Source organism: Monodon monoceros, unplaced genomic scaffold (assembly GCF_005190385.1).
Source record: "Monodon monoceros isolate NGI ecotype Baffin Bay Population unplaced genomic scaffold, NGI_Narwhal_1 Super_Scaffold_11, whole genome shotgun sequence".
Lineage (NCBI taxonomy): Eukaryota > Metazoa > Chordata > Mammalia > Artiodactyla > Monodontidae > Monodon > Monodon monoceros.
Window position 1 is genome coordinate 59,909,203 of NW_021703767.1, and position 27,949 is coordinate 59,937,151.

The 27,949-nt window shown below is 38.2% G+C and overlaps 1 protein-coding gene and 1 non-coding gene across 3 annotated transcripts; both read right to left on the minus strand.

The window, feature by feature from the left end:
• Positions 1 to 1,972: 1,972 nt before the first annotated feature.
• Positions 1,973 to 2,045, minus strand: TRNAR-CCU. The gene has a single exon. It is a non-coding gene; the product is annotated as a tRNA-Arg (tRNA).
• Positions 2,046 to 2,890: 845 nt separating this feature from the next.
• NAA50 (N(alpha)-acetyltransferase 50, NatE catalytic subunit) lies at positions 2,891 to 27,934 on the minus strand. 2 transcript variants are annotated; one of them, XM_029214584.1, is made up of 5 exons: positions 27,616 to 27,919; positions 8,621 to 8,754; positions 8,105 to 8,224; positions 7,601 to 7,667; positions 2,891 to 6,232 (listed from the first exon to the last, which is right to left on the minus strand). In XM_029214584.1, exons 1-5 carry the CDS (start codon positions 27,621 to 27,623, stop codon positions 6,055 to 6,057), a joined length of 507 nt encoding a protein of 168 aa, XP_029070417.1. In that variant the 5' UTR covers positions 27,624 to 27,919; the 3' UTR covers positions 2,891 to 6,054. The 2 variants fall into 2 exon arrangements, with proteins under 2 accessions (XP_029070417.1, XP_029070416.1); XM_029214583.1 differs by having other exon boundaries at positions 3,896 to 6,232; positions 8,621 to 8,757; positions 27,616 to 27,934.
• Between the last annotated feature and the right edge of the window lie 15 nt (positions 27,935 to 27,949).

Sequence of the window (27,949 nt, forward strand, 5' to 3'; positions counted from 1 at the left end):
CTCAGTTCTTCTATGGGAATTAGGTTTTTTGTTTATACTCAAACCAATGTTAAAGAAAGCAAGTCAGCATAAAGAATATTCCTCTCCACCAAGCTCCTTCCAAAGTTAAGGTAAAGTCAAGGTCCTTGGAGGCTCTGGTTGTTATTTTAGTAAAGAAGCTGGCCTCTACTTAGACATGAATTCTATGTAAATTAATTAGAGTTTTACTTCCCTTTAAAGAGACTGTGATTTTTATCTGCCTAGTTCATTGACATATCCCTAAAGCTTAGAATAGTAGGTGTTCAATAAATTCGCAAAAAGTTTTCAACATTTACACCAGCGAAAGGCAGATAACTTTCTCACATTGGAAGATGGTAAGGATAAAGAAAGTCATTAAACTGCTTTTAGACTGCTATAAGAAAGCCTTCATCTTACCAGATTTTACTGCTCTATATACTAATTATTTCAAGTTGTGTATTCAAGTTTCATCTGCATAAGCAGTTATACTTGTGGTGCCTGTTTTTAGTATACAGTTTTCACTTTAGTACAGAGATTACTAGTGACAAATAAGATTTAAGATTGTTCAAATCTTTATAGAGAACTTTTGATATTGCCAGTAAGTACAGTTTCTAAAACACGAACTAACGAAGTTTGGTCAAGGAAACAAAGAAAAACATTATAATCAGTTATCTTCTTGAGGGTACAGCCATTTAACGTGATTTAATTTATACTACTTAGATTCCTTTATAAAAGGATGTCTTGAGGGTTTTTTAAAATATTTATTTATTTGGTTGCACCAGGTGTTAGTAGCGGCAGGTGGGCGGGCTCCTTAGTTGCAGCATGCGAACTCTTAGTTGCAGCATGCGTATGGGATCTAGTTCCCTGACCAGGGAACAAACCTGGGTCCCCTGCATTGGGAGCGCAGAGTCTTACCCACTGCGCCACCAGGGAAGTCCCAAGGATGTCTTGAGTTCTTGAACACAGTAAATAAATAAGAGTAAAAATCGGGACGAAATTCAGCTATGTGGCAGATTAGTTTCAGTATATCAGGAATAATTCCAAGTTCACTCACTCCAAATATCCCTGCACAACAGACTATTCTCCCAAATGTTGGATTTAAGCTTCCATCACAAATCAATATTAAAACAGGCTATAGGGGGCTTCCCTGGTGGCGCAGTGGTTGAGAGTCCGCCTGCCGATGCAGGGGACACGGGTTCGTGCCCCGGTCCGGGAAGATCCCACATGCCGCGGAGCGGCTGGGCCCGTGAGCCATGGCCGCTGAGCCTGCGTGTCGGGAGCCTGTGCTCCGCAACGGGAGAGGCCACAACAGTGAGAGGCCCGCGTACCGCAAAAAAAAAAACCCAAGAAAACAAAACAAAAAAAAACAGGCTATAAGTCTTTGAGATTTAAATTCCAGCCTGTTTAAGCGGTGATTGATTCATATTAGCTTTATGCTCCCAGTTATTCTTGGAGTAGGCTTTGATTCTAGATACTTTTTTCTGAACTGTTTTAGAAAATTGAAAAGGTGAGAACTTCTGTCCCAGTAACAGATTACATATTCTCGTCACTTTACATTCCTCAATGTTCTATCAAGATAACTATACCTATCGATACATTTAAAAATCTGACTCAAGCCTTTTTTTCCCTATGGCTATGCTACTTGGCTGTATCTTGAACTAGGACTAAATTCCTGTAGTGCAGCACTGTAAAGAAGTCCAATTCAGGACCCTCTGTCATTGTTTACTCCCTGAAAAATTCTCAAAGGCTCATCACTCCTACTCATCCCCACAGTACTCAACTTCCCAGGAATGTTCAGATCACACAACTAGAAAAGCACCAACCTGAGAGACAGATTAGTGAGGCCACACAGTTGAAAACCCAACCATAAGAGCAGAACTTTTAGGTCCACTCCCTATTTAACTTTTTTTTTTCAAAATTAATTTACTTACTTATTTGGCTGTGCCGAGTCTTAGTTGTGGCAGGCGGGATCTAGTTCCCTGACCAGGGATCGAACCTGGGCCCCCTGCACTAGGAGCACAGAGTCCTAGCCACTGGACCACCAGGGAAGTCCCTTCTTTAACATTCTGAATAACGGTAAAGTGCAATGTTTTCTAACCCTCATTTAGGAAATCAAGCCCTTCAAAGAGTAAGATTAACAGAACCTTTCCAACTTCCCTGTGTTGGCTGTCAATAAAGCCCAACATTTCCTCCAAACATGACATGGTAGCCAGGTCCACTGATTCCCACCTCCTGGTAGTAATATCCTTGTGTATCCCCCTCCCATACTACCAGGCTAGTACAATGGCTGGTCTGTGTGACCAATGCAATATGGCAGAAGTAATAGGTATGTCACTCTGAAGGTAGGTCATACAAGAGTATGGCTTCTGCTTACTCTCTTGGATCACTCGCTCTGGGGCAAGTCAGCTGCCAGCTGTCACTCAGGCAGCCCTGGAGAGACACCCACGTAGTGAGGAACTGAACCCCTCCAACAACCAAGTGAGTCAGTCATCTCAGAAGTGGCTTCTCCAGCCCTGGCTGACAGTCCTGTAACCTGATGAGACCTTAAGCCAGAACCACATAACTAAGCTGCCCTTGGATTCCTGACTCAGAAACCGGGTGATGATGCATGTTCATTGTTTTAAGCTGCTAAATTTGGGGATGATGTGATTAAGACACATCGGGCAAAGATCACCCATTGTTTCTTGAATGGAATAAGCAAAATTCTAACACTTTTGACTAAGATACTGAGTTAATTTTGTTAAAGACAAAATTCTAAATTCATATTTGTTTGGTACTCAGAAAAAACTTAAAAAGCAATTCCCAACTCACTCAACTAAACTCCTTCCTCACTGTTAACAGAAAGAAAAAAATCTGAATATATGTTCTCTCTAGTCAATGCACACTGCTAATTAGCTCACAGCCTAAAGTGTCAGGTGCTTTTAACAATTGCGTTCAAAATATAGTAACAGTAAGACAGCTCTTCAGATCTTATTTTTTCTCTCATTGGGACTGAACTGCAGATACCAGGCAGTGTTTTTAGCAAGTTCCAAAAGGTCTGAATTAGGAGGCCTTGATTACCCTTGGCCTATTTTAATTAGTTTTTAAGTTAGGTCTTAAAGAAAAGTGAAAGTACATAAACCAGTATGGGCAACAGTAAACAATGACTACATATATAGTTGCTGATCTCAGAATTCAACACAATGCATTTACATTTCTTTGACATTTACCAGACATCACAGATTACTACCAGAACATCATGTAAGTTTATTTCAGATGTAACAGCAATGTTAAAATCAACAAGTTTAAATCTTAACTGCACCAAATAAACTCAGCTATTTAAGTACTTTTAAAGTTATTCCCTCCAAAAAACTGAGGGAGCTTTTCTTTTCCACCCCATATGTCATGGTTTCCCAATAGTTCTATTTTTGGAGGACTTTCAATTGATGAGTAAGCCACTTTGGGGATATTTCAGAACTTCTTTCCCCAAATGAAAACTAATCTGGACAAATTATATATTGCATAGATTTCTCTGCAGATTCTTTTCTTTAGAACCTAAATGGAATTACCATACAATATAATGTTTATCTATTTGCCCTACAGAAAAAAACTATCTACCCTGAAAAATATGATGGATATATCCTGTGATCTTCCAGTTAATAGAATTTACCTCAACGATAATTTTTATCAAAATAACCAACTGAACATGGGACATTATTTCAGCCTTTACTGACTCATAGGCACGTGAACTAGTGCCCAGCTTCCACCTCTTCTACATCCTCCTCCTCCATAAGTGGATGGAATTATTTCATGTAAGTTTGATGTAGGACAATTCACCCTTTACAAACACTTACAATTTAGGTTAAAGTCAGTGACTAGTGTGGAAAAAGAAACACTAAAATGATAGGGAGCCTACACACTCAATTCAAAATTTAATATTTTTTCCTCCATAAATAATATGTACTTAATTGTCATGAGGCAGCTATTCGGTTTTCATTAACCACATTCAGGGATACATTCATAGGACTGTTTAGATAGTCCAGGTGAAATGGTTATAGAAATAGAGGCAGTGTCATCTCACAAAACTCATTTATATATCAAAATCTATTCTGATATGCGAAGTTTACAAAAAGGCTGAATCTTCAAACTAATTATGCCTTCTGTAACTCAAGCATTCTTCTCTTGGCAAGAGCAAGCTGAAGCTTATCCATGAAGGTAAAGGTGCTTAATGCTAAACTTTTCTTCTAAGCTTAGATTTGGACTGCTTAAGAAACAGATACCCAAGAAACCAGCATGGTCTTTCTACATTTTTACTATCTTAAGATTATAACCCTATAAACTCATTTATCAACTATCTTCCTTTTCTATATTATACTTGGCACTCAACTAAGACTGCTGAAGTCTATTGTACCTTGTATTTTTACATTCTCAAATAAGAACTTAAGATTACAAAATGTGCATAAACATTGTGTAAAATAATTTTGTCATTCAACATATTTGAAGAGGTGAAACTTTTATGCCAGAATTTACATAAGAGGATAAATATTATGAATCAATCTTCCTTTTAAAGTCAAATGACAGAAAATTCAAGCTCTGTGCATTGTTTTAAAGTCTAATGAAAACATTTCTTGGGCCACCAGTATTGGCAATGTAGAAAATTTTAAATATTGGAGATGGGATTATGGAGGAAAACATGAAAATTTCAGATGTCTTCTATCTTACAAAAAGTTATCGACCCGTCAAAGCCACTCCCTATGTGCCAGGAAACGAGCTGGCATAAACCAGTCCTGTCAGTAGAGGAGGTCACAGTGACATTTGCGTTATTAACACTTCTAGACTTCTACTTTTTCCAAGAATAGAAGCAATATGTTTAATAATTCCCCCACCCCCAAATCCTTAAACTCAATATCACAGGCACAGAATGTAAGCAAATCTGGGATGTTCTCCAACAGATAAGCAATGAGCACAGCTATGTTATTCTCAAAAATACTGTCTAGATATTCCTTCCTCTAAAATCAAATGCTCAGTGGCCACACTTCTAACCGTCTGCATTAGCTGACATTAAATGCATTTATTGTGCCACAAGTCCATCTAAGCTTCCTTTTAGGTATTTTTCATATGTCCAAGAGACAACACCTGCTTCAGGTTTATTTAGGGGCATTGACCTATAAGGACATCAACTCCATTTTTAAGGTTTGACTAACTATTGTCGATTTACTGAAGAAAAAGGACAAGAGAAAAAAAAGCAAATCACAACAAACCTCTTTAGGTCAGTTAAAGGCCATTATCTCTAGCTGGGATATTAAAAAAAATTAATCTCACCAGCCCACACTCCTAAAGTTAATGCCACTTCTAACAATCAACAGCAGGAAAAATAAACCTGCTAACAACCAGCCCACTCATTAGCAAAAAGCAGTTTAACTCAAATGCTGAGACCAAAGTATAATACTACTTACTCAGACTGTCCCAGCCACCGTCAGCCACCAGCGAGGAAGGAAGAAATAACTGCTTAACAGAACAAAATAAGCTTAGTATTTCTTACAAGGATGACAATGGTCCAACTCCTGAGATAATACTCAGAAGGACAAAAGGTAGAGTGAAGGCAATGTATAGGGATTAGTATCCCACAAAATCTTGAAAACCCCAAAGTACCACAAACACACTAAACTTGTCTATGAGTTAGAGAACAAGATATTGCTGCTGCTGCTTCTTGTCCTTTGAAATATACAATATTTTGTAGGCTCTGCCCTTCAATGTGAAAGCAGGACATTAAAAAAAAAAATGAAATTGACACTCAAGTTTTCGGGACCATATATCTTAACTGTGAAACGAAACAGATCTATACCTTCTCCTTCCTACAATCAAACCACCTCATAAAATAAGAAAACTAAAACAATCCAAACATGATTAATAAATCCTTAAAAGTTTAAAACTTTTAGAGGAAAGGGAAGGAAGTTTTGAAGGGAGGAAACACAAGAACAAGGAAGGGGGAAAGGTTTAAAAGAAAGGGGGGGGGATCAATGGGCCTCTCTTTTATTTGGCGACAAGCAAGTGCAAGAAAGTTCATCTGTAATTTGTTCAGTTGTCTGTCTTCTGCATATCTGCGTTCTGGCCAGAAGGGACTTTGAGGTTTTTCTGCAGCACATGAGCATCAGCGGGCTCTATCCTCTTATAGTAGTTCTTCTTTGTCTCAATAATCTCAAAGCCAAACTTTCTGTAGAAGTCAATTGCAGACTCATTGCTGATCTGGACATGCCTGAGATACAAGAGGGTATCGGAAAAAAAAAATTAAGATTCCATCAGCTTTTATGTATCCTCCACAGATAGCTATTGGTTGGAGCTGGAATACTGCAGACATTTGTTAGACTCTCTTTACAATTACTAGGTATCAACAAAGATTAGGTATTCATTTAAGAGAAACTTTGATGACAAATTTATACTTCTCTTTTTTTTTTTTTTGCAGTACGCGGACCTCTCTCACTGTTGTGGCCCTTCCCGTTGCAGAGCACACGCTCCGGACTCGCAGGCTCAGTGGCCATGGCTCACAGGCCCAGCTGCTCCACGGCATGTGGAATCTTCCTGGACCGGGGCACGAACCCGTGTCCCCTGCATCGGCAGGCGGACTCTCAACCACTGCGCCACCAGGGAAGCCCTCTAACCTAAGTCTTAATCTAACATTTGGAAGACAGCTAGCTGAGATTAGGAGATGCAGGAACAGCATTTATTCTTAAAATCAACAAAGGTTAAAGTATCATAACATTTTTTATTTCAAGAGGAGAAAAGGTTCCTGTAACTAAAAGTACGTAAATAACTACAGGGATGATTCAAAGACCATAGTAACACATTAAAAAATAAACAAACAAAACCTAGGGTGTCAAATGCCTGAATATATCTTTCTGATTGATAAAAAACATGTTAGATTTTGAAAATAATTTGTGCTTTCTCAATTACTCCTCAAGACAGCATTATATAATTTAATCTCTCCCAATGCCAAAGTGAAAATGAGAACAATCTCAATATCTGTATTATAAAGAATCCACATAGGGAACTATATTCAATCTCCTGGGATAAACCAAAATGGAAAAGAATATTAAAAAAGAACGTATGTATGTGTATAAGTCACTTTGCTGTATAGCAGAGATTGGCACAGCATTGTAAATCAACTATACTTCAATGAAAAAAAAAAGAAAAAGAATCCATAGTTGCTACCTTAGCCTTACTCTTAAGATTCAAGTATAAATCAGCTAGGTACTCTCTGATTTTGATGATTAAATTCTACTACTAATGAGCATGTCACTGAGAGCCTTGAACAAAACTCAGAGTGCAAACAGATGGCATGATAAAAGTAATATTAATGGTATTAATTTCTTAAATTCTGAAAATCTGAGTTTTAATCTTGGTTTCACATATGTGACTTTGGAGCTCCCACCCCAATGTAATAAAGCAAAACAAGAATGTTTTATCACAGGTTCATTATCTATTATTAAAACAAACTTCATAACTACCACTTCCATGGTATTTCCCAAAGACAATAAGTGACCAGATTTTAAATTTTCTAGTAAAGATTTCTATTGCCAATTTATTAAATTCTTTAGATAAGATCATTAAATATGACTTTACTTACAGATAGATGTTGTCAAAAGTGCCATCTTTTTCACAGATGTTTAAGACATGGTTTAACATTTTAGTTCCTATTAACAAGACAAACAACAAATAAGTAATCTCATAAAAATCAATCTTTAAACTAAACATCTTACTGAGTCCTAACAGAATTTGAGGTAAACACCAGACATCCTGATTTTCCACAATTTTTTTCTCTCTACACTACCTACTGTGTTTAAAACTGCTAGCAGACAAGCAATCTTTATATACAGCCCTTCCAGGAAGAAGGAAAACAGAAAAAGCAAAAGGTGTATTAGTAACAAATCTATTTATATATAGGGCTTTCAATTGAATTATGTTCAATTGACATATAAAACAGTTCTTTTCCACATTACTTTATATAATTCAGTAACCCTTTCCCAGTATTCCTAGAAGAAATATTGCCTTAGTGGGGTCAGGAACAGTACCAATGTATTTATGCTTCTTTAAGGAAAAAAACAAAACCAAAACCCACAAATAATTTTACCTATTCCTAGCCTTCGGTATGGTGCCAGACATCCTAGTGTCATGATGTAAAGTCTCTTCTGATTCTGTGAATGATCCACCCTACAGCATACTGCACCTACTGCAATATCATTGAAATAGGCTGCCACGGAAAATATAAAGATACAAAGTTTAGCAGACAGAATAACACATTTTACTGAATCTTTCCCTGCCCTTGTACAATGACTAAATTGTTGTTATTAGCATTAATTAAATTTTATCAGGTACTCTGAGTATCAACAGCCTCAAAAATATCCTATACCTTCAGAAGTTAAGACCCCTCTTAAATACGTGAAAACACAGACACAGCCTAAATAAGAAAAGATATTTAGCATTTCCTTTTGAAATTCAAGTATTTTATTTTATCTTGATTTTTCTCAGAACCTGGATCACCCCCATTTCCTCAAATCAGTTAACTCTTTTTTTGTCCTGATATTAAAAACTAGAGGTCAAGAACATGAATAAACAAATGAAGGGAAGAAGAAAAACCATATCATACCAAGTTTTGCTAGCTCGCCAACCTCCAGCACATCCTTATAGAACTTGTCATTGTAGCTGACTGGAAAGATCACCTGGTTTAATCTCTTCAACTGCTTAATATTGTGTGGTGTCACATCTCCCAGCTCGATCCGGCTACTGGAACAAACCACATGTACTCAATAAAATATAATTAGCTTCATTTGTTAAGATGGACATATTAAAAGGGTACCAAGTCTCTTTTACATGACTGATAAATCCAACCCTTTCACAGTAACCTTACACTCCACTCCTATGAAGATCACTTATAAGCAGATTTTGCCAGTCATTCCATCCAGGTTCCAACTCCTAGCTTTCATACAATTGTATACATTTAGAGACAAATACAGTAAACAACAATTACTAAGAAGGCCAGAATAATAATCTACATATAAATGTTGAAATTTTCAGAAAAATTTAAAGACATCTATTACTGATCAAAAAGACTGATGATACCTAATTGGCAAAGGGGTGGCAAGTAAGATATTTATACTCTGCTGGCAGGGATGTAAATAGATACAATATCTCTGGAAGACAATCTACAACTATGTACTAAAAAGCCTAAAAAGTACACCTCCTTTGTCAAAGTATCCCCACTCTAGGAATTTATTCTAAGAAAATAATTAAAATATGCAAGAATCACATGTATTCTGGTCACTGGACACAGGAACCACATACACCAGAGTCACAGAGGGTGGCGACCAAATCCAGATTCCTGGACTCCCCACCCCCACCCCCTTCAGAAGCAGAGTCTCTGGAAATGGAACATGGGAATCTACATTTCAGAAACAAAACAAAACCAACCAACCAAACAAAACAAACCCCAGCTTGAAAACTACTTATCAAGAACACAACAGTAGCATCGCTAAGTAACCATACTTAACCAAAACAATCGGCTCCATGGGAAAAGGGATAACCACTAAAAAGTTTCAGACTCATGGTAATAAAGTTGATTTGGCTACAGAGCTGTCAACAAATTAAGTGCTCAAATCAATCTCACCACCACATGCTAAAGGTTGATCAAAAGTGACAAGACAAACCTGAATAGCATCTACACAATTTTTCTTCCTATTATCACCAGCACTATCATTTGTAGAGGTTGCTTATATACACTATTTGCCTTCTTAAAAACCTTAACACGCCTGAAACTAACACAACATTGTTAATCAACTATACTCCAATATAAAATAAAAAGTTTAAAAAAATTTTAAAAAAATCTTAACAGTGGGTCATAAAAACATTTAAAGAAAACAATGTCATCCACCTGCCAATGCAGGGGACACAGGTTCAATCCCTGGTCCGGGAAGATCCCACCAGGTGCCACAACTATTGAGCCTGCGCTCTAGAGCCCGCGAGCCACAACTACTGAGCCGACGCGCCACAGCTACTGAAGCCCGCGTGCCTAGAACCTGTGCTCTGCAACAAGAGAAGCCACCACAACTAGAAGCCCGCACATTGCAATGAACAGAAGTCTCCGCTAGCCGCAACTAGAGAAAACCTGAGCGCAGCAACGAAGACCCAACGCAGCCAAAATATAAATTTAAAAAATAGTATCTTATAAAAAAAATTGTCAAATCAAACTAAAAATGAGTTCAAAAATAAAACAATCTGATGCCAACCAAGCAGCTAGAAAATGACGTATGTCCTACCACTAGGTGCTAGTTCCACATCACAACTGCATTAGTCAATAGCAGGAAAATGCTAACAATGCACCCTAATTAACCATTTACATCATATGCACAGAGGTTTTGAAAGCTGTTACAGAAATGACTAAACAAGAAAGCTAATCATCACACTTTTATAATGGTTAGAAAAAAGAAAGGAAAAGAAAAAAATCTGAGTGTCCACCATTAGGGGACTGGTTAATTAAATAAAGCATGATACATTTATATTAGAAAGGCATTGATATATTGTTTCCTGGGGATATATATAAATGTATCTCCAACTTTTGTTAACATACAGAAAAATGTTTAAAAGCACATTCAAACAATGTGTGGTTTGTGGATAACTTTTATAACAATATTCTCTGAAATGTTAATAAGATAATCAGAAACGACCAGAATGTATTACAGTTCTTAAAGAACAAAAAAACCTGATTACAGACCCTTATACTCATTTGGAACTTTAGCCTTCCTGTCTCAATTGTTTCATTTGTATGCTACTGTTTTTCATTATTCACTATTGTGACCAACCACCCTTGTATATCTTGCATGTCTTCTTAAAATGTAAGCACACTGAGTTTCTTAGCAGCCACACAAAATTTTAAGATGCAGGCATCTTAGTAAAAAATATATAAATCTGTTATATTTTCTTTCAATTTCTAGCCACACGAGTAAATATGAAGTAAATATGGCCTTCTTCCCAAGTATCTGACTAAAATGAATTCCCTTCATGACTCATGTCTCTTTTTTTAAATTTATTTAATTTGTATTTATCTTTGGCTGCATTGGGTCTTCGTTCTGCGCGTGGGCTTTCTCTAGTTGCCACGAGCGGGGGCTACTCTTTGTTGCCGTGCACAGGCTTCGCAGTGTGCGGGCTTCTCATTGCAGTGGCTTCTCTTGTTGCGGTGCACAGGCTCTAGGCGCGAGGGCTTCTGCAGTGGTGGCACGTGGGCTTAGTAGTTGCGGCGCATGGGCTTAGTTACTCCATGGCATGTGGGATCTTCCTGGACCAGGGATCAAACCCATGTCCCCTGCATTGGCAGGCAGATTCTTAACCACTGTGCCACCAGGGAAGTACTGAGTCATGTCTTCTTTACTAGGTTACATCTCATTCACAGAAAAACTTCCCTTTTCATTAAAGCACACCCTGGCTTTCTCTTCTTTAAGGCTGAGGTAAATGACATTTCACCTTAAAATACAGGGATCACATCTTACCTGCACAGTCTCTTCTTTTTTTTTAAAAAAAGGATTCCTCCCACTTAATTAATACATCCATCACCTACCTTTTTTTTTTTTTTTTTTTTGGTAAGAACATTTAAGTTCTACTCTCTTAGCAAATTTAAATTATATGATACGGTGTTACCAAATATGTTATACTTTAGATTCTCCGAACTTATTCACCTTACAGCTGAAAGTCTGTACCCTTTAACCAACCTTTCTTTATCTTCCCCACCTGGAAACTACTTTTCTACTCTCTGTTTCTATGAGCTTGTCTTTTTTTTTTTTTTAAGATTCCACATACAAGTAATAAAGTAATACTATGCAGTATTTGTCTTTATCTGGCTTATTTCACTCAGCCTAATGCTACTCTTTAATATTGTACCACAGATTGGGTGCAGTAATTTATTTTAAATATAAGATAGCTTATTATATTGATTATATTTAGAACACACCATTTAAAAATTAATCCAGGGGAATTCCCTGGTGGTCCAGTGGTTAGGACTCCTCACTTGCACTGCAGGGGGCACGGGATCGATCCCTGGTTGGGGAACTAAGATCCCACATGCCACACAGAAAAAAAAAAAAAAATTACTCCACTGCACTTAAAAGCCAGTCTCTGTATTTTAATAGTGACTGAAAAAATACATTATGAAATCTAATAGTAAAAAACAATAAAGGAAAACTTCAGAATCTAGGAAGTTAAGATTCTAGACAATAAGTGAAAGAACTTGAGTTTTTAAGAGTTTAAGAATAATTTCTAGGTAATTACCATGCTTCAAGTATATGTATAAGTTTTAAAAGGATAATAACCAGGTATTTCATGACTTCATACAGAAGGAAAAGGTGGTCATGGTGCAGTGTGGTAGACTGAAACTAATAAAAGGTAACTACTAAAAAAATTTCCATTAGGGTGGGCAGATCAAGACTAAATACAGAATACAATATTGAATAATTAGGGAATAAGCAGCTTAATCTTACCATGCCTAATTAAAAAAAAAAACGTGTGTCTTGATTAAAAAAACAAACCCAACACCATAGAAATGAGTTAGACATATAGTCTTCTAATATTCTTCTATGCACATATATACCGACAAGTTTTAAAACAGAATTGGAATACTGTATTGTTCGGTAGCTGTTTAAGAAAGAAATTAATCAAGTTTGATTTTTTTAAATTGAAGTATAGTTGATTTACAATACTGTGCCAATCTCTGCTGTACAGCAAAGTGACTCAGTTTTATACATATATACATTCTTTGTTTAATATTCTTTTCCATTATGGTTTATCCCAGGAGACTGCATATAGTTCTCTGTGCTATACAGTAGGACCTTGCTGTTTATAATCAATTTTTATTATTACCAGACTGTCAGCATATACTAGAAACAGAATTATTAAATGTCTATTAAACATAACTTTGTCAGCAAAATTCACCTTCAGATACAGTTTAACTCTCCTGAACATGATATGTCTGACTGAAATGGAACATTTCTGTAATCCTGATCACTTAGCTCCAAATTATTCTAAGATGTGGATATTCTAAATATATCAGAGTAATATCATCAACTTGTAAATATAATTCAGTAAAGAACATGTAGTACCAAAGGCATAAACATAGTTATGTAGGAATATCAAGTAAATTAGATCATTTGACTGTAAATAACCAAAAGCTTTTAGAAGTTAAAAGAACTTGATTAGAAAATTAAATAATAGAGATTTTAAGAACTCCATCATGAATCTTAAATTTTCTATAGTTCTTATGAACATAACAGTTGCCTATTCAAAGCATAAATCAGTTCTATTTCAACACCTATGTGCTAACACCTGGAATGCAAAGGAGTTTACATTCATGTATTCCCCAAACCACAGGCAGTTTGCTATAGTAAAACAAAGTATGCTTTGTGTACATGTGGAAGCCGGGGCTGGAGAGGAGGGCCTTGCACATCAAGATGGTACTTCATTGTTTTCTCTACATTCTCTCAGTGACCTCAATCTATATATAGTCCTATGGATTTAATGCTGCCAACTCCCAAATTTCTGTCTCTAGCCTAGAAATCACTCCTAAATGCCAAAGCATCTCTAGTAGACAGCTCAAATTAAACATATCCAAAACTAGCTATCTGATCTTCCCCACAAAATGTGCTTCTCCTGAAGCTTTCCCTATCTAAGCTGGTGGCCTTTCCATTCTTGGCTGCAAGTTTACTCTCTCACCTCCTTTACGTCTGTTCAAATGATATGTCAGGAAGTCTTACTCTGACACACTCTTTTTTTCCCTTATGATATTCTTGATAGGTTTTCTTATCAATAAGGTTTGTTGGCCTCAAAGAAAGTTTGGAAGTGTTTCTTCTTGCTCTTCAGTTCTGTCAATTCTTGCTTCTGTATTTTCAAGTTATGTTATTAACAGCATAAATATTTGGGACTGTTATGAGTTGATGAATTGATCCTTTTATCATTTTGAAATGTCCCTCTTTGCTGTAATATTCCTTGCCTTAAAGTCTACTTTGTTTATCAATATAGACACACTGTTTTCTTCTAATCAATGTTGCATGGTATATCTTCTACCACCCTTTACTTTGAACTTCTGTGGCCTTATATTTAAAGTGTCTTTTTATAAACAGCAAATGCATAAGAGTCTTGTTCCTTTAATTTGGTAATCAGAGTATTTAGTCTGTTCAGATTTAACATAATTATTGTCATAGTGTATTCAAGTCCACCAGCTTGCAATTTTCTAATTTGTATCAACTATTAGTTGCTCCATTATTTTCCAGCCATTTTGGGGGGTCAATTTACTTTCTTCGGGAAAAAAAAAATTTCTTAGCTAAAACAAAACAAAAAACACTTTTAAAAGTTCACATAAACCTTTTTTTAATTTTTTTTTTTTTTTTTTTTTGCTGCATGGCTTGTGGGATCTTAGTTCCCCAACCAGGGATCGAACCCAGGCCCACAGCAGTGAAAGCACCAAGTCCTAACCACTGGACCGCCAAGGAATTCCCTATATAAAATTATATTAACTTCAGGCATATAGTTCTGAGTTTTGACAAATACGTATAGTCACCTAACTACCACAATTATCAAGAAACACAATGGTTCTATCACCCCAAAAGTCTCCCACATGACCCTTTGTAGTTCAGCTCTACCACCACTCCCACAGAACCATTAATGTTTTGTTTCCCATAGTTTTGCCTTTTCAAGAATACCACATAAATGGAATCACACAATACATTCCCATTTTCTTGGCTTGTTTCATTCAGCACAATGCCTTTGAGATTCACCACACTACTGTATCAACTTCATTCCTTGCTATTGCTGAGTAGTACTCCATTGTATGGATGTACCATGGTTTATACTTTTGTTGAAGGGCATTTGGGTGTTTCCAGTTTTTGGAGATTATGAATAAAGCTGCCACAAACAATTTATGTACAGGTTCTTGTGTGAACATAAGTTTTTCTTTCCCTTGAATACATACATAGGAGAGGGGATACTGGATCATTAGTTAAGTGTACGAGAGTTTCAGGTGTTCTGCATCGAAACCAGTGTTTGGCACTATCAACTTTTAAAATCTATGCCATTCTAATAGGTGTGTACTGACATTTCACTGCAGTTCTAATTTGCATATCCCTAAATAATGATGAACATCTTTTCATGTACTTCTTTGCTACCCATATTATCTTCGTTGGTAAAGGTGCTGTTGAAATCTTTTGCTCTTAAAAAAATCCTGGGTTCCAATTATTGAGATTTAAGTTACTGTGAATACATGTCCTTTGCGAGTTATGTATGTTGCAGAGGATTTCTCCCAGTCTGTGGCTTTTTTCATTTTCTTAACAGTGTTTTTCACACAGCAGAAGTTATACATTTTGATGAATTTCTTTTGTGGATCATGCTTTTCAGGGTAATATCTAACAAATCTTTGCCTAACCCAAGGCCACTAACATTTAGATTTTTGTTTTCTTCTAGAAGATTTATTACATTTAGCTATATGAGCCTCATCCCCTTACAACCCTCTCATTTATTTTTCTCTTAAACAGCCCTCTTGAGGTATAATTTACATACTATAAAATTCACCTATTTTAAGTGTACAATTCAATGGTTTTAAACTATTTATAGGGTTGTGAAATCATCACCTCAATTCAGCTTTAGAGTACTCACATCACATCCCCAAAATCCCTTGTGCACAGCTGACATAGATCCCCTTACCTACTCCAAGCCAACCACTAAATCTACCTTCTTTCTAAAGACTTGCCATTTCTGAACATTTCATACAATAAATGTGATCTTTTGGACTAGACTTCCTTCACACAGCATAATGTTTTTGAGGTTCATCCATATTGCAATTTGTGTCAGTAGTGGAACAGTACTCCATTGTATGAATATACCACATTTTGTTTATCCATTTACCACTTGATGGGCATTTTAACTGTATTTACTTCCTGGCTATTATAAACAATGCTGCTATGATTACTGCATACAAGTATGTGTGCAGACATAGGCTTTAGTTTTTTTCTGGTAGATACCTAGAAGTGGGACTGCTGGGTCGTATGGCAAATATGTTTCACTTTTTTTTTAAAATTGGAGTTTAATTGCTTTACAATGTTGTGTTCGTTTCTACTGTACAATGAAGTAAATCAGCTATATGTATACCTATATCCCCGCCCTCTTGGACCTCCCTCCCACCCCACCCATCTAGGTCGTCACAGAGCACCGAGCTGAGCTTCCTATGCTTTATAGCATGTTCCCGCTAGCTATCTATTTTATGCATGGTAGTATATATATGTCCATCCTTATCTCCCAATTCATCCCACCCTCCTCTCCCCTGCCCCGTGTCCACATGTCCGTCCTCTATGTCTACGTCTCTATTCCCGCCCTGAAAATAGGTTCATCTGCACCATTTTTCTAGATTCCACATATATGTGTTAATTTATGATATTTTTCTTTTTCTGGCTTACTTCACTCTGTATGACAGACTCTAGGTCCATCCACATCTCTACAAATGACCCAATTTCATTCCTTTTTATGGCTGAGTAATATTCCATTGTATATATGTACCACATCTTCTTTTCCATTCATCTGTCATTGGACATTTCAGTTGTTTCCATGTCCTGGCTATTATAAATAGTGCTGCAATGAACACTGGGGTCCATGTTTTACTTTTTAAAGAAACTGCCTGTGGTAGGCAGAATAATGGCCCCCAGAGGCTGTCCATGTTCTAATCTCAGGAACCTTTAATATGTTATTTTACATGAAAAAAGGACTTTGCAGATGTAAGATCCTGAGATGGGAAAATTAACCAGGATTATCTGGGTGGGCCCCCTGTAATCACACAGGTCCTTAGGAGTCAGAGAAGATGTGATTAAGAGCAGAGACACGAGAGACTTAAAGATGCTATGCTGCTGGCTTTGAAGATGAAGGCTCATGAACCAAGGAATGCAAGTGGTCTTAGAAGCTGAAAAGGCAAGGAAACGTTACATCATCTTGAGCCTCTAGAAGAAACACAGTCCTGTTGTATCAGTTTCCCAGAGCTGCCTTAACAAATTACCACAAACTCAGTGGCTTAAAACAACAGAAATGTATTCTCTCGAAGTACTGGAGGCTGGAAGTCCAAAATCAGAATGTCGGCAGGGCCATGCCCTCTAGGCTCTGGAGCAGAATCTTTCCTTGCCTTTGCCAGCTTCTGGTGGCCTCAGGTTATTCCTTGGCTTGTGGCAGCATAACTCTAATGTCTACCTCTATCTTCACATGGTCTTCTGTGTGTATGTATGCTCTCCTCTTATAAGGACATTAGTCATTTAGGGCCCACCCCAATTGAGTATGACCTCATCTTAATTACATTTGCAAAGATTCTATTTCTAAATAAGGTCACATGCTAAAATTTCAGGTAGACAGGAGTCACTATACCTACCATCATCTTGATTTTAACAGAGTGAAACCCCTTTCAGACTTTCGGTCTCAAGAACAAAGATGGGGCTTCCCTGGTGGCGCAGTGGTTGAGAGTCCGCCTGCCGATGTAGGGGACACGGGTTCGTGCCCCGGTCCGGGAGGGTCCCGCAAGCCGCGGAGCGGCTGGGCCCGTGAGCCATGGCCGCTGAGCCTGCGCGTCCGGAGCCTGCGCTCCGCAACTGGAGAGGCCACAGCAGTGAGAGGCCCGTGGACCGCAAAAAAAAAAAAAAAAAAAAGAAGAACAAAGATGATACATTTGTGTTGTTTAAGCCACTAAACTTGTAGTAATTTGTTACAGTAGTAAGGGAAAACTAATATGTTGCTAAACTGTTTCCCTAAGTGGCCAGACCATTTACATTCCCATTACTATGTTTTAGGGTTCCAGTTTCTCCACATCCTCACCAATGCTTTTTACTGCCTTTCTGTTTATAGTTATTCTAGTGGTGTGAAGTGACAATCTCATTTCAGAAGGAAAAGAGTAGGAGCCCATAAAGATGTCTGAGAAACAATATTCAAGAGAGTAGGGATAAATCTGGAGAAGCAGTGTCGTAAAATCCAAGATTGGGTTCTAAACCTGGTTATACACCAGAATCATTCTGCCGGTTAAAAACTCAAATTCCCACATCCTACCTTGGAATCTTTACTTCTGTAATAAAGCTTGTTCTTTTAACCATACAAATTAAACACCCACTTTAATCAAGAAACTTCCTACTGCATGTGTGTAAATTTCTAAATCCAAGGAGTCTGGTAAGGGAAATAGAGACTAAAGACAGGCACAGGGAAGTGGAATAGACCACTGCAAAAAAATACACTATATGATCAGAGTGGGTTTCCATAAAATGTTAAAAATGTCCCCATAAAATGTTAATCATTTCCCTTATGCAAGCAGTACAGTATGTTACACTATAGCTTTAATGTATGTGACATAACTGGTATTGAGGAACTGTGACCCAAACTCAAATCAGCCTAACTCTGAAAGCTGGGTTTTTAAAATTACTACACTGACTGCTTACTTCAGGTAAGATTTCAATATAATTTAACAACATAGACTATTTTTAATTTATCGGTTCAAGACCTCTGTTCTGTAGATAAGCCCCAAATTCCTAGCCTAGAAGTCAAATCAGCCATGTGGCCACATCTACTTGACTCAACAATTTTTTGTTTTTCCAAATTAACTTGGTTGCTAATACTTAAATCAGAAGATTTTACATAAAGCCTACATTTCTTGTTTTATTCATTTACCTTATCTGCTTGGTCCCAGGTCCTGGGTTCCTGTTGGCACTAGAGTTCACAACTCTAAGTAAAAAACTGAAGACAGCAGTTATTAAAGTAACTAAATTATTCTCTTAGCTCAAGTAAATTCATGTGACATGTTATTTTTTCTTGTTTTTCAAATCCATAACAAACTCTAACACATCTTCATACCAAAGTTTTGAGACTAAGATCTAAGCGGGGGGGACAGATTCATACAGCACAAGCATCCACAGAAATGTGAACCAAGTCCTTAGATCTGGAAAACACAGCTACTTACTTGCCTCCTACTTTTAGAGAGTAGCACCACAAGATTAGCCTGTTACTCAGTCAAATCTCAAATAATCTTTGCACTTAGAATATGGTAGTAGGAAACCTTTACCCTTGGCTTAAAAAACAAGTGGTATTTATCATGGGTAAAGTATTTAGTACAGCAACATCAGATAATAAGCACTCAAATGTCTCTAGCTTTTAAGGGTAATGTCAATTATGGCCATAATTACAAAAACAAAATTTAGTGGCAATATTCTGAAAGGCCACAAGATGGAGATACGACTACACAAAAGTGGGTCTTTCTTGGGCAAAGTCTGACTGCTAAAGTTACATAGCAAAAAGAGGAAATGATGTATAGAGAAAGCTTAAAGTCTTTATACTTTACATGGGTATTTAAGTGCACCCTGGCACAAAATTTTAACTGTCTGGTCACTTCTTATGAAGAGTGTTTGATCTGGACGGGACCTTAGACCACTGGCTCTCTTCCCCTTCATTTTGCAGATGATGGAACTGAAGCCCAGAGACCGATGTGCCTGTAGTTATACCGTCAACTATCAATAAAGCCAGAATCAGGCTTATGTCTACGAATTCCATTATAGTGCAAGATTAGCCACACCATATGACTTCCCTCAAAGGAGTCATCTTTACTTCTCAAGGTTAAGAGAGAGAGAGAAATACCCAACATTTATCTAAGGTGTACTGATAAAGGATTTTTGCATAAAATTTAAGTCTTCTGGCAAGGATCAAAGTATGCCCATGGTCCTTTGATTAAAAATTTCAAGGGGCTTAGAGATAATTTTTTCTTAGCTAGCAGTAATCTGGTTCTAAACTCTTGCCTTCAAGTAAATTACATGAAAGAGTGATTCATCTAAACTATAAATTCCTTCAACCTAAAAGTAAGCCCACTCAGCATTTATCAAAGCACAGCTTAAATACTAACTGCTCATGTGGCTAAACTGTCATCCTGCTGAGATTTCCACCTCATTTGAACTATATTACAGTTGTACTCTTCCAAGGCACAGAACTTCTGCACTGCTATAAGCATCTGTTTTCGAACCTTACCTCTTCTACTGAACTACAAGACTTAGGGCAGAACCTCAACTATTTCAAGGATTGCTAAATTACTTTTAGTAAATCTAAGAATCTCTAGGACCTTAGTAAAACCGATGAGCTCTCTTTCATCTCATCTAGATTTTAGAGCAGTTTCTCAATCTTGGTACTACTGATATTTAGGGCTTGATAATTTTGTTGTGAGGGCTTTCCCAGAGCACCCTAGGATGTTTAGCAGCATTGCTAGCCTTACCCACTAGATGTCAGTAACCATCCCATCCCACTGTGACAACTAAAAATGTCTCCAGACATTATCAGATATCCAGAGTGGGGTGGGAGATGTACCGCTGGTTGAGAGTCACTGTTCTAGAGGTTTAGCAGGTTATCAAAAAAGCAGTGGTGGGTGAATCAGTCCTCCAAGCTGTGTGACTACAAGTATCAGGTGTGTAAAAATCTCAGTAATTATTTGGTTGGGTACCAGAAATGCTAAACACACACAGGGACACAATATACTCAAGGTTATAACCTAAAAAAGAATAAAATTATCCTTTGAAAAATTTTTCCATCGTTATCTATATGTTCAATTAGGAGAGCCCCTTCCCAGCTATGGCTCCTTCCCTACTACTACCTAAACACTGATGTTTTTACTTACAAATCTCTGAATTCAAGCACATATTTCCAACGGCTTACTGGCTATCTCTACGGGAATCACAAATTCAACACATCAAAAACTGAACTCATCGTTCTCCATAGGAAATCTGTTCTCTACCTTTCCGAACAGCTCCATCATTCATCCAATACAGACACTGAGCTTCAGATGCACTCTAACATCCCATTTTAATCCCTGATAATTCTGCCTCCCAATTAACTTTATAACCTGTTCCTATACCCTTTCTCTTAGCAGCATGGTTCAGGCCATCATTTCAACCCCTCATTTCAACACATATTTTAATAGCCTAATAAAGGGGAATAAGACTAGAGCCAAGGAGACAAAGCCACCACAATGCAGTCAGAATAATCCTTCTAAAACACAAATCTGACCACTTCTCTGCGTAAAATCTTTCAAAAAAGTTGCGCATAATCTACCAAATAAAATTCAAGTAGCCCTTCATCGCCTAGCTGTGGCCACTGGCCTAGCCTTCTCCCCAACACCCCCCCCACTGTTTTTTGGCCATATAAAACTACTCAAAAACCCCACCACCCAACAAGCTTTCTTCCCTTCTTGGCCCACCTCTATATTTGTTTTATACTATATTTACAGATACATTAGTAGACTATGGATACTATCTTAGAGCTACTGTGAGGATTAAATGAGACTACTGCCTGGCACATTGCCTTAACAGTGCCTCCTCTGTAAAAGGTTAATAGTGGCATGGGGAAGGGATGGGAGAGCAGGTCCCAAAAAGCAGACACAAGAGCAAAATGAAGAGTGCAGCTTAAAAGAGAACAATTCAAATATGATTCCAAAGTTTTGTTTCTTGCTATCATAGAAAGCTAGAGCTGACAGAGACCAGGAATGGCAAACGTGTGACACACGTGCCATTAATAATCAATGACATCACTTGTTTTCCCCACAGTCTGAGAACTCATCAAAGCTACCAACAGACTAAATATAATACTGATAAGATACTATCAACAGATTAGAACTGGCACAAGAACTCAAACCTTCAGCCTTTCCTATTCAGGTTCAAGCTGTTCTCTTTAAAGACAAAGAAATGAGGGAATTCCTGGTGGTCCAGTGGTTAGGACTCAGTGATTTCACTGCCAGGGCCTGGGTTCAATCCCTGGTTGGGGAACTAAAGATCCCACAAGCTGCAAAAGAGACAAAGAAATGAGGGCCCAGAAGCCAAGAAACTTATTAGTCAGTGTCCCTACTACTGCTAACTATTATTGGTGGCACACTGAACTATAAAATGTGGTTGCTTTTAGTTCAAATGCCTTTTGCATTATAGTAAGTCTCCTTTTTGAAGATAAATTATGCTACAAATAACACACTACATTCTGGGGGGTGGGGGGCATCCAAATATTTCCTTAAATATATCTTAGTTTTCTGGAAGGAGAAATAAGAAATATTTAAAATGCATACAAATGGCCAGTAAAAGTGGGAAATGTCCAACTCCACCAAGTAATCAACAAGAAAGGAAGAAAGAAAGGCCATTTATCATCTAATCAGCAAAGTAAAATTAGAATTAAGGGTATATGTGTATATGTCCTCAAAACCAACTTGTCAAGACACTATTAGTTATTTCTATCATTTTAGAAATGCTCAATGTATGCCACTCATTGCAGACAAAGGTAATTTACACCACCCATCACTCAAATGGCAGCCACAATGTCTTCCTCCATTTTCCTTTAAGTTTCTGCAAGTGCTCCTCCCTTTCTCCACTAGCCCTTGAAGAAGAGAAGGGCACTCTCATACACTGCTGTCAGTATAAATTGTTACTATCTTTCTGGAGGTCAGTTGGCAACAAATATCAGAGCTTTAAAAATGGCAGTACTGGGGCTTCCCTGGTGGCGCAGTGGTTGAGAGTCCGCCTGCCGATGCAGGGGACGCGAGTTCGTGCCCCGGTCCGAGAGGATCCCACATGCCGCGGAGCTACTGGCCCCGTGAGTCATGGCCGCTGAGCCTGCGCGTCCGGAGCCTGTGCTCCGCAACGGGAGAGGCCACAACACTGAGAGGCCCGCGTACAGCAAAAAAAAAAAAAATGGCAGTACTTTCTGATCCAAAAAATTCTCCTCTAGTGAATTATCCAAAAGAAATAATTAAGCATGTGTGTCCAGTAGTTATACAAGCAAGCATTCTGCTCTACTGAAGGCTGAGAGGAGAAGTCTGAACTTGGGAAACAAGGTTTTCCCTTAAGAACAGCTTCAGCAATGACAGAGGTAGAATACAGGTTGTACTAGCTCAGGCAAGGCAAATACATACTTCCAATTACCCCTTCATTTACCCAGAGGATACTACTGGATTATAATATCTTAATTGAAAACCAGGAGTGGTTACCACAGAGGTATAAACAGCCACACACTACGTGTTGTCCCACATTTGAAACATTTACCATCCAGGAACTAGATCCTAAGGGAAGAGATCATGTTTTAGACAAATTTGTTTTTTTCAGGGTCTAGCACAGCACAGTCCAACAGAAATATAATTCGAGTCACATATGTAATTTAAAAATTTCTAGGTCCAGGGTTCAAATCCCTGTTAAAAAAAACTTTTTTCCCCTAATATCTACATTAACAAGGCATAAAGAAACAGCTGAAATCATTGCAACATGTAATCAAAATAAAATTAATGACCTTTTAAAAAAATCTTTTTTCATACTAAGTCTTCAAATCCAGTGCACATTACACTTACGGCACATCTCAATTCAGATGGTAATTTTCCTTGGAAATGTTTTATCTGTACTTATATTTCATAAAATTTACAGTGGATTCACACATCCAAGTTGTTCGAAACATACATAAAAATTGTCCAACAACTAACATTTTAATTCAGCTCCTCAGTAACACAAGACACATTTCAACTGCTCCACAGCCAAACATAGCTAGTCACTGCTGTATTGGACAAGACAGGACTAACGTTCTGCTAATAAGTCAGGCACTGAATGAATGTAAACAGCACATGATGGAAGAGAACAGCTCAAGAGAAAGGAGTGTTCTGTGATAGCATAATTATATAATTTTGTAAGTTATTAAACTATAATCATACAATTCTCATTTCTATGACGCGAAGGACATTTCTATTGATTAGTACTGGTATTCTAACGGTTTCTGTAGGCTGCACTTTTAAAAAAAGAAAAAAGGACAGCCATTTAAATAATTGAGAAGGTGTATCTTTCCAGATGGCACAAAGCTGGAAGCCATAGCTAATACCTAGAAGAGAAAATCAGGAGTCAAAAGAATTTCTACAGACCAAAAGAGAGGATTTAGCAAAGTGAAATTTACTATAGATATTAGTTTGGTCTGGCAAAAGCACTGGCTTTGAAAGATAATGCTTTATGAGTGCCTTTTAAAAATCTTTCCCAACCCACAGTTCTTGATTATTGTGCGTTTTGTTCAGAACTTTACCAACAGCTGTCCACAATTTGGGGAAGAAATCACAACACTGATGGCAACACAGCATTACTCACCAATGCACACATCTGTACTGGTAGCAGATATACTTTTTAAATTATACAGTTGATTATATTTACAGATAGATGCAAACACCTGATCTTATGATTTATGGTGTTGTTGTACCTGCTCATCTGCATATTGAAAGATATCTTACTGCAGTTTACTTTCCTTTTATTCTCCTTTATATTAGTTAGGATATTGATTTTTTAAAATTATGGTACAGACAGGTTATATTTTATATGAATTCATCTGAACAAAGCAAGAGAACATTACAAAGTATTTGTTAAAATCCAGTAGCTTAATCAACATCCTACAAATCATTGGCTTCACAGAAGCAAGGAGTATGAATTGCAGTTTTACAAAAGTTCCTGAGTTCTACATACTTCGGCCTTACTGGCTTTCTTTTTTTTTTTTTTTTTTTTTTCCCCTGACAAAAACAGCAATAAAACCTTAAAAAAAAAAAACTTTTATTGACATATAAGATACACTCGGTAAAGAGCACAAATCTTGTTACAGCTCAATGATTTTATACATATGTATACACCTCTGCAACCAATACCCAAGGTAAAGATACAGAATGTCTCTAGCACCTCAGTAAAGTTATTTGTGCCCTTTTCCAGTCCATGTAACAATTATTTTGAGTTCTTCAACAGACTCATTTCTACTTGCAGAATCTTATATTTTAACACTTCAATTAGGAAACTACACTGTTCTATATACTATATTATTGCTGTCATCTTTACTTTGTTCACATCTAGTTAAAGACATCTTTATTAGAATTTACACCTCTTTGCTACAATTGAAGGGCAAATGGACTCAGTTTTACTTTCTATTATATCGACTAATTACACTGCCATCTCATTTCAGTCATGGCTGTGTATAGCATACCTTCTTGCTTGAATATCACCCTCCCTACAGGGGAACAGATAAAAATAATCAGCTTACGATCCACAAATTCAACCTATAATGTCCCTGGTTCATAAAAACAAGCAACCTCAGTACAAGTAACACTTCATAATATACTTCAAATTTCTAAACCATGAATATAAATGCATGCAGTAATTAACAACTGGAAGCTTATCTACTATGGAGGAAAGGCAAATACATGCCAATACCATGGAACGTCCCACTGCTACTAATAAAAAACTAAGTAAAAATATGAAGAAAAAGCCAGGTAAAATAGTTAAGTTTTAAAAGTTTCAAAACGATAGATAATATAGGCAACGATGTAAAATATTGAAACAGTAGACTGATTCAGAGTGAGGAGTTCTGCATGTTTTCAATTTTAGATATTTGTATTCAACTTACAGTTCAATTAGCTCAATATACAATAAAACACTTAGCAAATAAAATTTCGTACAAAAACCACATAATCAGGACCACTGTTTCATTTTCACAGGCCTTCATAAACCAAGAGTCAGGACTATAACACTGACTACATTGTACACGGTGATACAAATCTTTGAACTCAAGAACCTTAAAATCTTTTAAATAATATCCACTGTCTTCATTTGTTCAGTGCCTTAAGGGCAAGGCTAACAAATGAAAAAAATTTTACAGTCCCATCTTACCTGGGAGTTAGTTCACCTTAGAAGTTCCTCTGAAATCATCTTAAAAGTTTACCATTATGAACATGATCTTAAGCTCCCAATAGTAAGAGGTGATAGGAACTAGACTTAAGGACTCTACATTTTAGGCATAGTTGCTGGCATTAGGTACAGCTTCAGTAACTATAAATTTCCTCTAAATTTGACCAGTTACTCATTTCTGGAGATTGGCCTCCATCAGTTTGTTACATATAAAATAACCATTTTAAATAAAAAGATAATTGCCTCATGAGTATGTTAACTGAAGGGAGATTACTTCTATTGCCAAGTTAGTATCAGGAAGAGCATTACATCCTAGGCAGACTGAGCTAGATCAAAAGATTTTGGATCTAAACATCCAGAATAATTCCTTGGAGGCATTCCTTTATAAATCCATGCACAAGCTCAACACCAAGAACTCTTCAGCCTCATTTTTATTACTTTAACAAAGACAAATAAGCACTGAGTGCCAATGAGAACACAAAAACAACTAAGAGACAGCATCCATACTCAAGGAAAAAAGAGATAAATCTCGCCAAGTTATATTGGATCATATACAAAACAGCCAAACTTCCTAGATCATGATTCAAGTGCAGCACATACTTCAAATACCCCCTCAATTAGTATCCTGATTGGAACTCTTTAGAACTTGATGTGAATTAATGCAGGTACTGTGAAAATTTCTTCATGATTTCTAAACTTGATACAAAACACGCAATTCGACATTACAGTGGATTCTCAATATTTAAAGCAAAATCAGAGTAAGGAATCACGCTACAGACCTTCAAATTAAACTTTCTTGGACCTCTTCTGCGACCTCAAACACATATACACACCGAAGTAATATACAGACCCTTGTTTCAGGCAGTATGAGATTACTTCGAACAGACTTCTACTTCATCTTCAAAAGGGCTGCTTAACAGTCTGAAAGGCTTCGCCAACTCAAAACAGTTACAATTCTTTAACTGACTTGCTATCGTAGAAAACACTCAGCACCTCAGAAAGCTTTTAACACTGATTAAGATTCCATTTCGTTCTTTAAGGAGGGTAAAGGCAAGCTTCAAAACGGCTCACTCCGTCAATATGCTAAAACACAGTGTTAGGTAATTAATACTTTAACAGTATGCAATTTAATAGTAAGATGACATCTTATCCAAATGGAAATAGTCGAACCAAAATAATCCCTAACTTTGTCCAAGAGGGAACCTGTGAAAGAATATTCACTTTGCCAAACCCCTGAAGAAAAGCTTCACTAGGAACCCAGGACCCCCTCGCGGCACAAGGGCAACAGTAAACGGCTGGAGCAATAGCTCCACCTACTGATCAGCAACACTTCCTTAAACATTTTGGCACCCCAAGTCTTCAGTGCTCACGCTCTCTCCCCCTCCTCCACTCGCTCTGACCCAACCCAAATCCAGTTGAGTCACTAGCTCTTAATACTCCTTTCCGTGCTCTTTATTCCAATTCCTGCTCCCTCCAGAAGGTTCTGCACGGCTTCCAAGTGTGAATAAGCCCGAAAGGTGTCAAAGACCACAGTTCTCAGTGTCGAGCCGGGATCTGAAGAGGACAACCAAACCGCTTCACTCGGAGGGGCGGGCCGGGGGTGGCTCCGCAGTCCGCGCCCGGGCAGGAGGCCCCAGGCGCCTCACGACAGCTTTTCCCCGCTGCCCCACTCAGCAGCTGGTGTGCACTAAACCCGCACTCGTCCTCCAGGCCCAAACCCTAGGCTCCCCGGGTCTCGCCCGCCAACAGCCGGAGCCGAGCCTCCGCCCCCTCCATGAGCAGAGAAGCCCAGAAACCTCCCTCCGCCGGGTCTTCGCCCGGAGTCTCTCCCTTCCTTCGCAGCCCCTCTCCCCCGCCGTTCGGGCCCTGCCCGGCTGCCCTTCCTCACCCTTTCATCTTCCCCGCCTGCTGAGGCCGTTGTTACCACCGATATCAACGCCGTTGTCGTCGCCGCCCTGAGCTCTCCGCGCCCTCAGCTCGGGCCACTCCACCCCGCAAGCCGGCCTCCTCGCTTAGGGCAGGGAGCTGAGCGGGTGACGGAGGCCGCGAGAGTCGAGCGCGGCCCTGCGTCTCCAGAGGGGGCGGGGGTGCCTCCCGCCGCCGCGCTGGTGCCGCCGCTTCTCCACACGTGCACACGGGGCACTCGCCTCCCGCCCTCCGCCACCGCAGCCGCCAGCCCGACCCGCCGCCGCGCTGTGACCTTTCACCCCGCCCCCTCTGCG

Excerpts from the sequence above, each read along its gene's own strand:
- NAA50 (XM_029214583.1), bottom strand. Across the intron at positions 8,225-8,620 it reads TGGCGAGCTAGCAAAACTTG|CCTATTTCAATGATATTGCA; the intron begins GTATGATATGGT and ends TTTCCGTGGCAG. Across the intron at positions 6,233-7,600 it reads ACTTTTGACAACATCTATCT|GCATGTCCAGATCAGCAATG; the intron begins GTAAGTAAAGTC and ends CTTGTATCTCAG.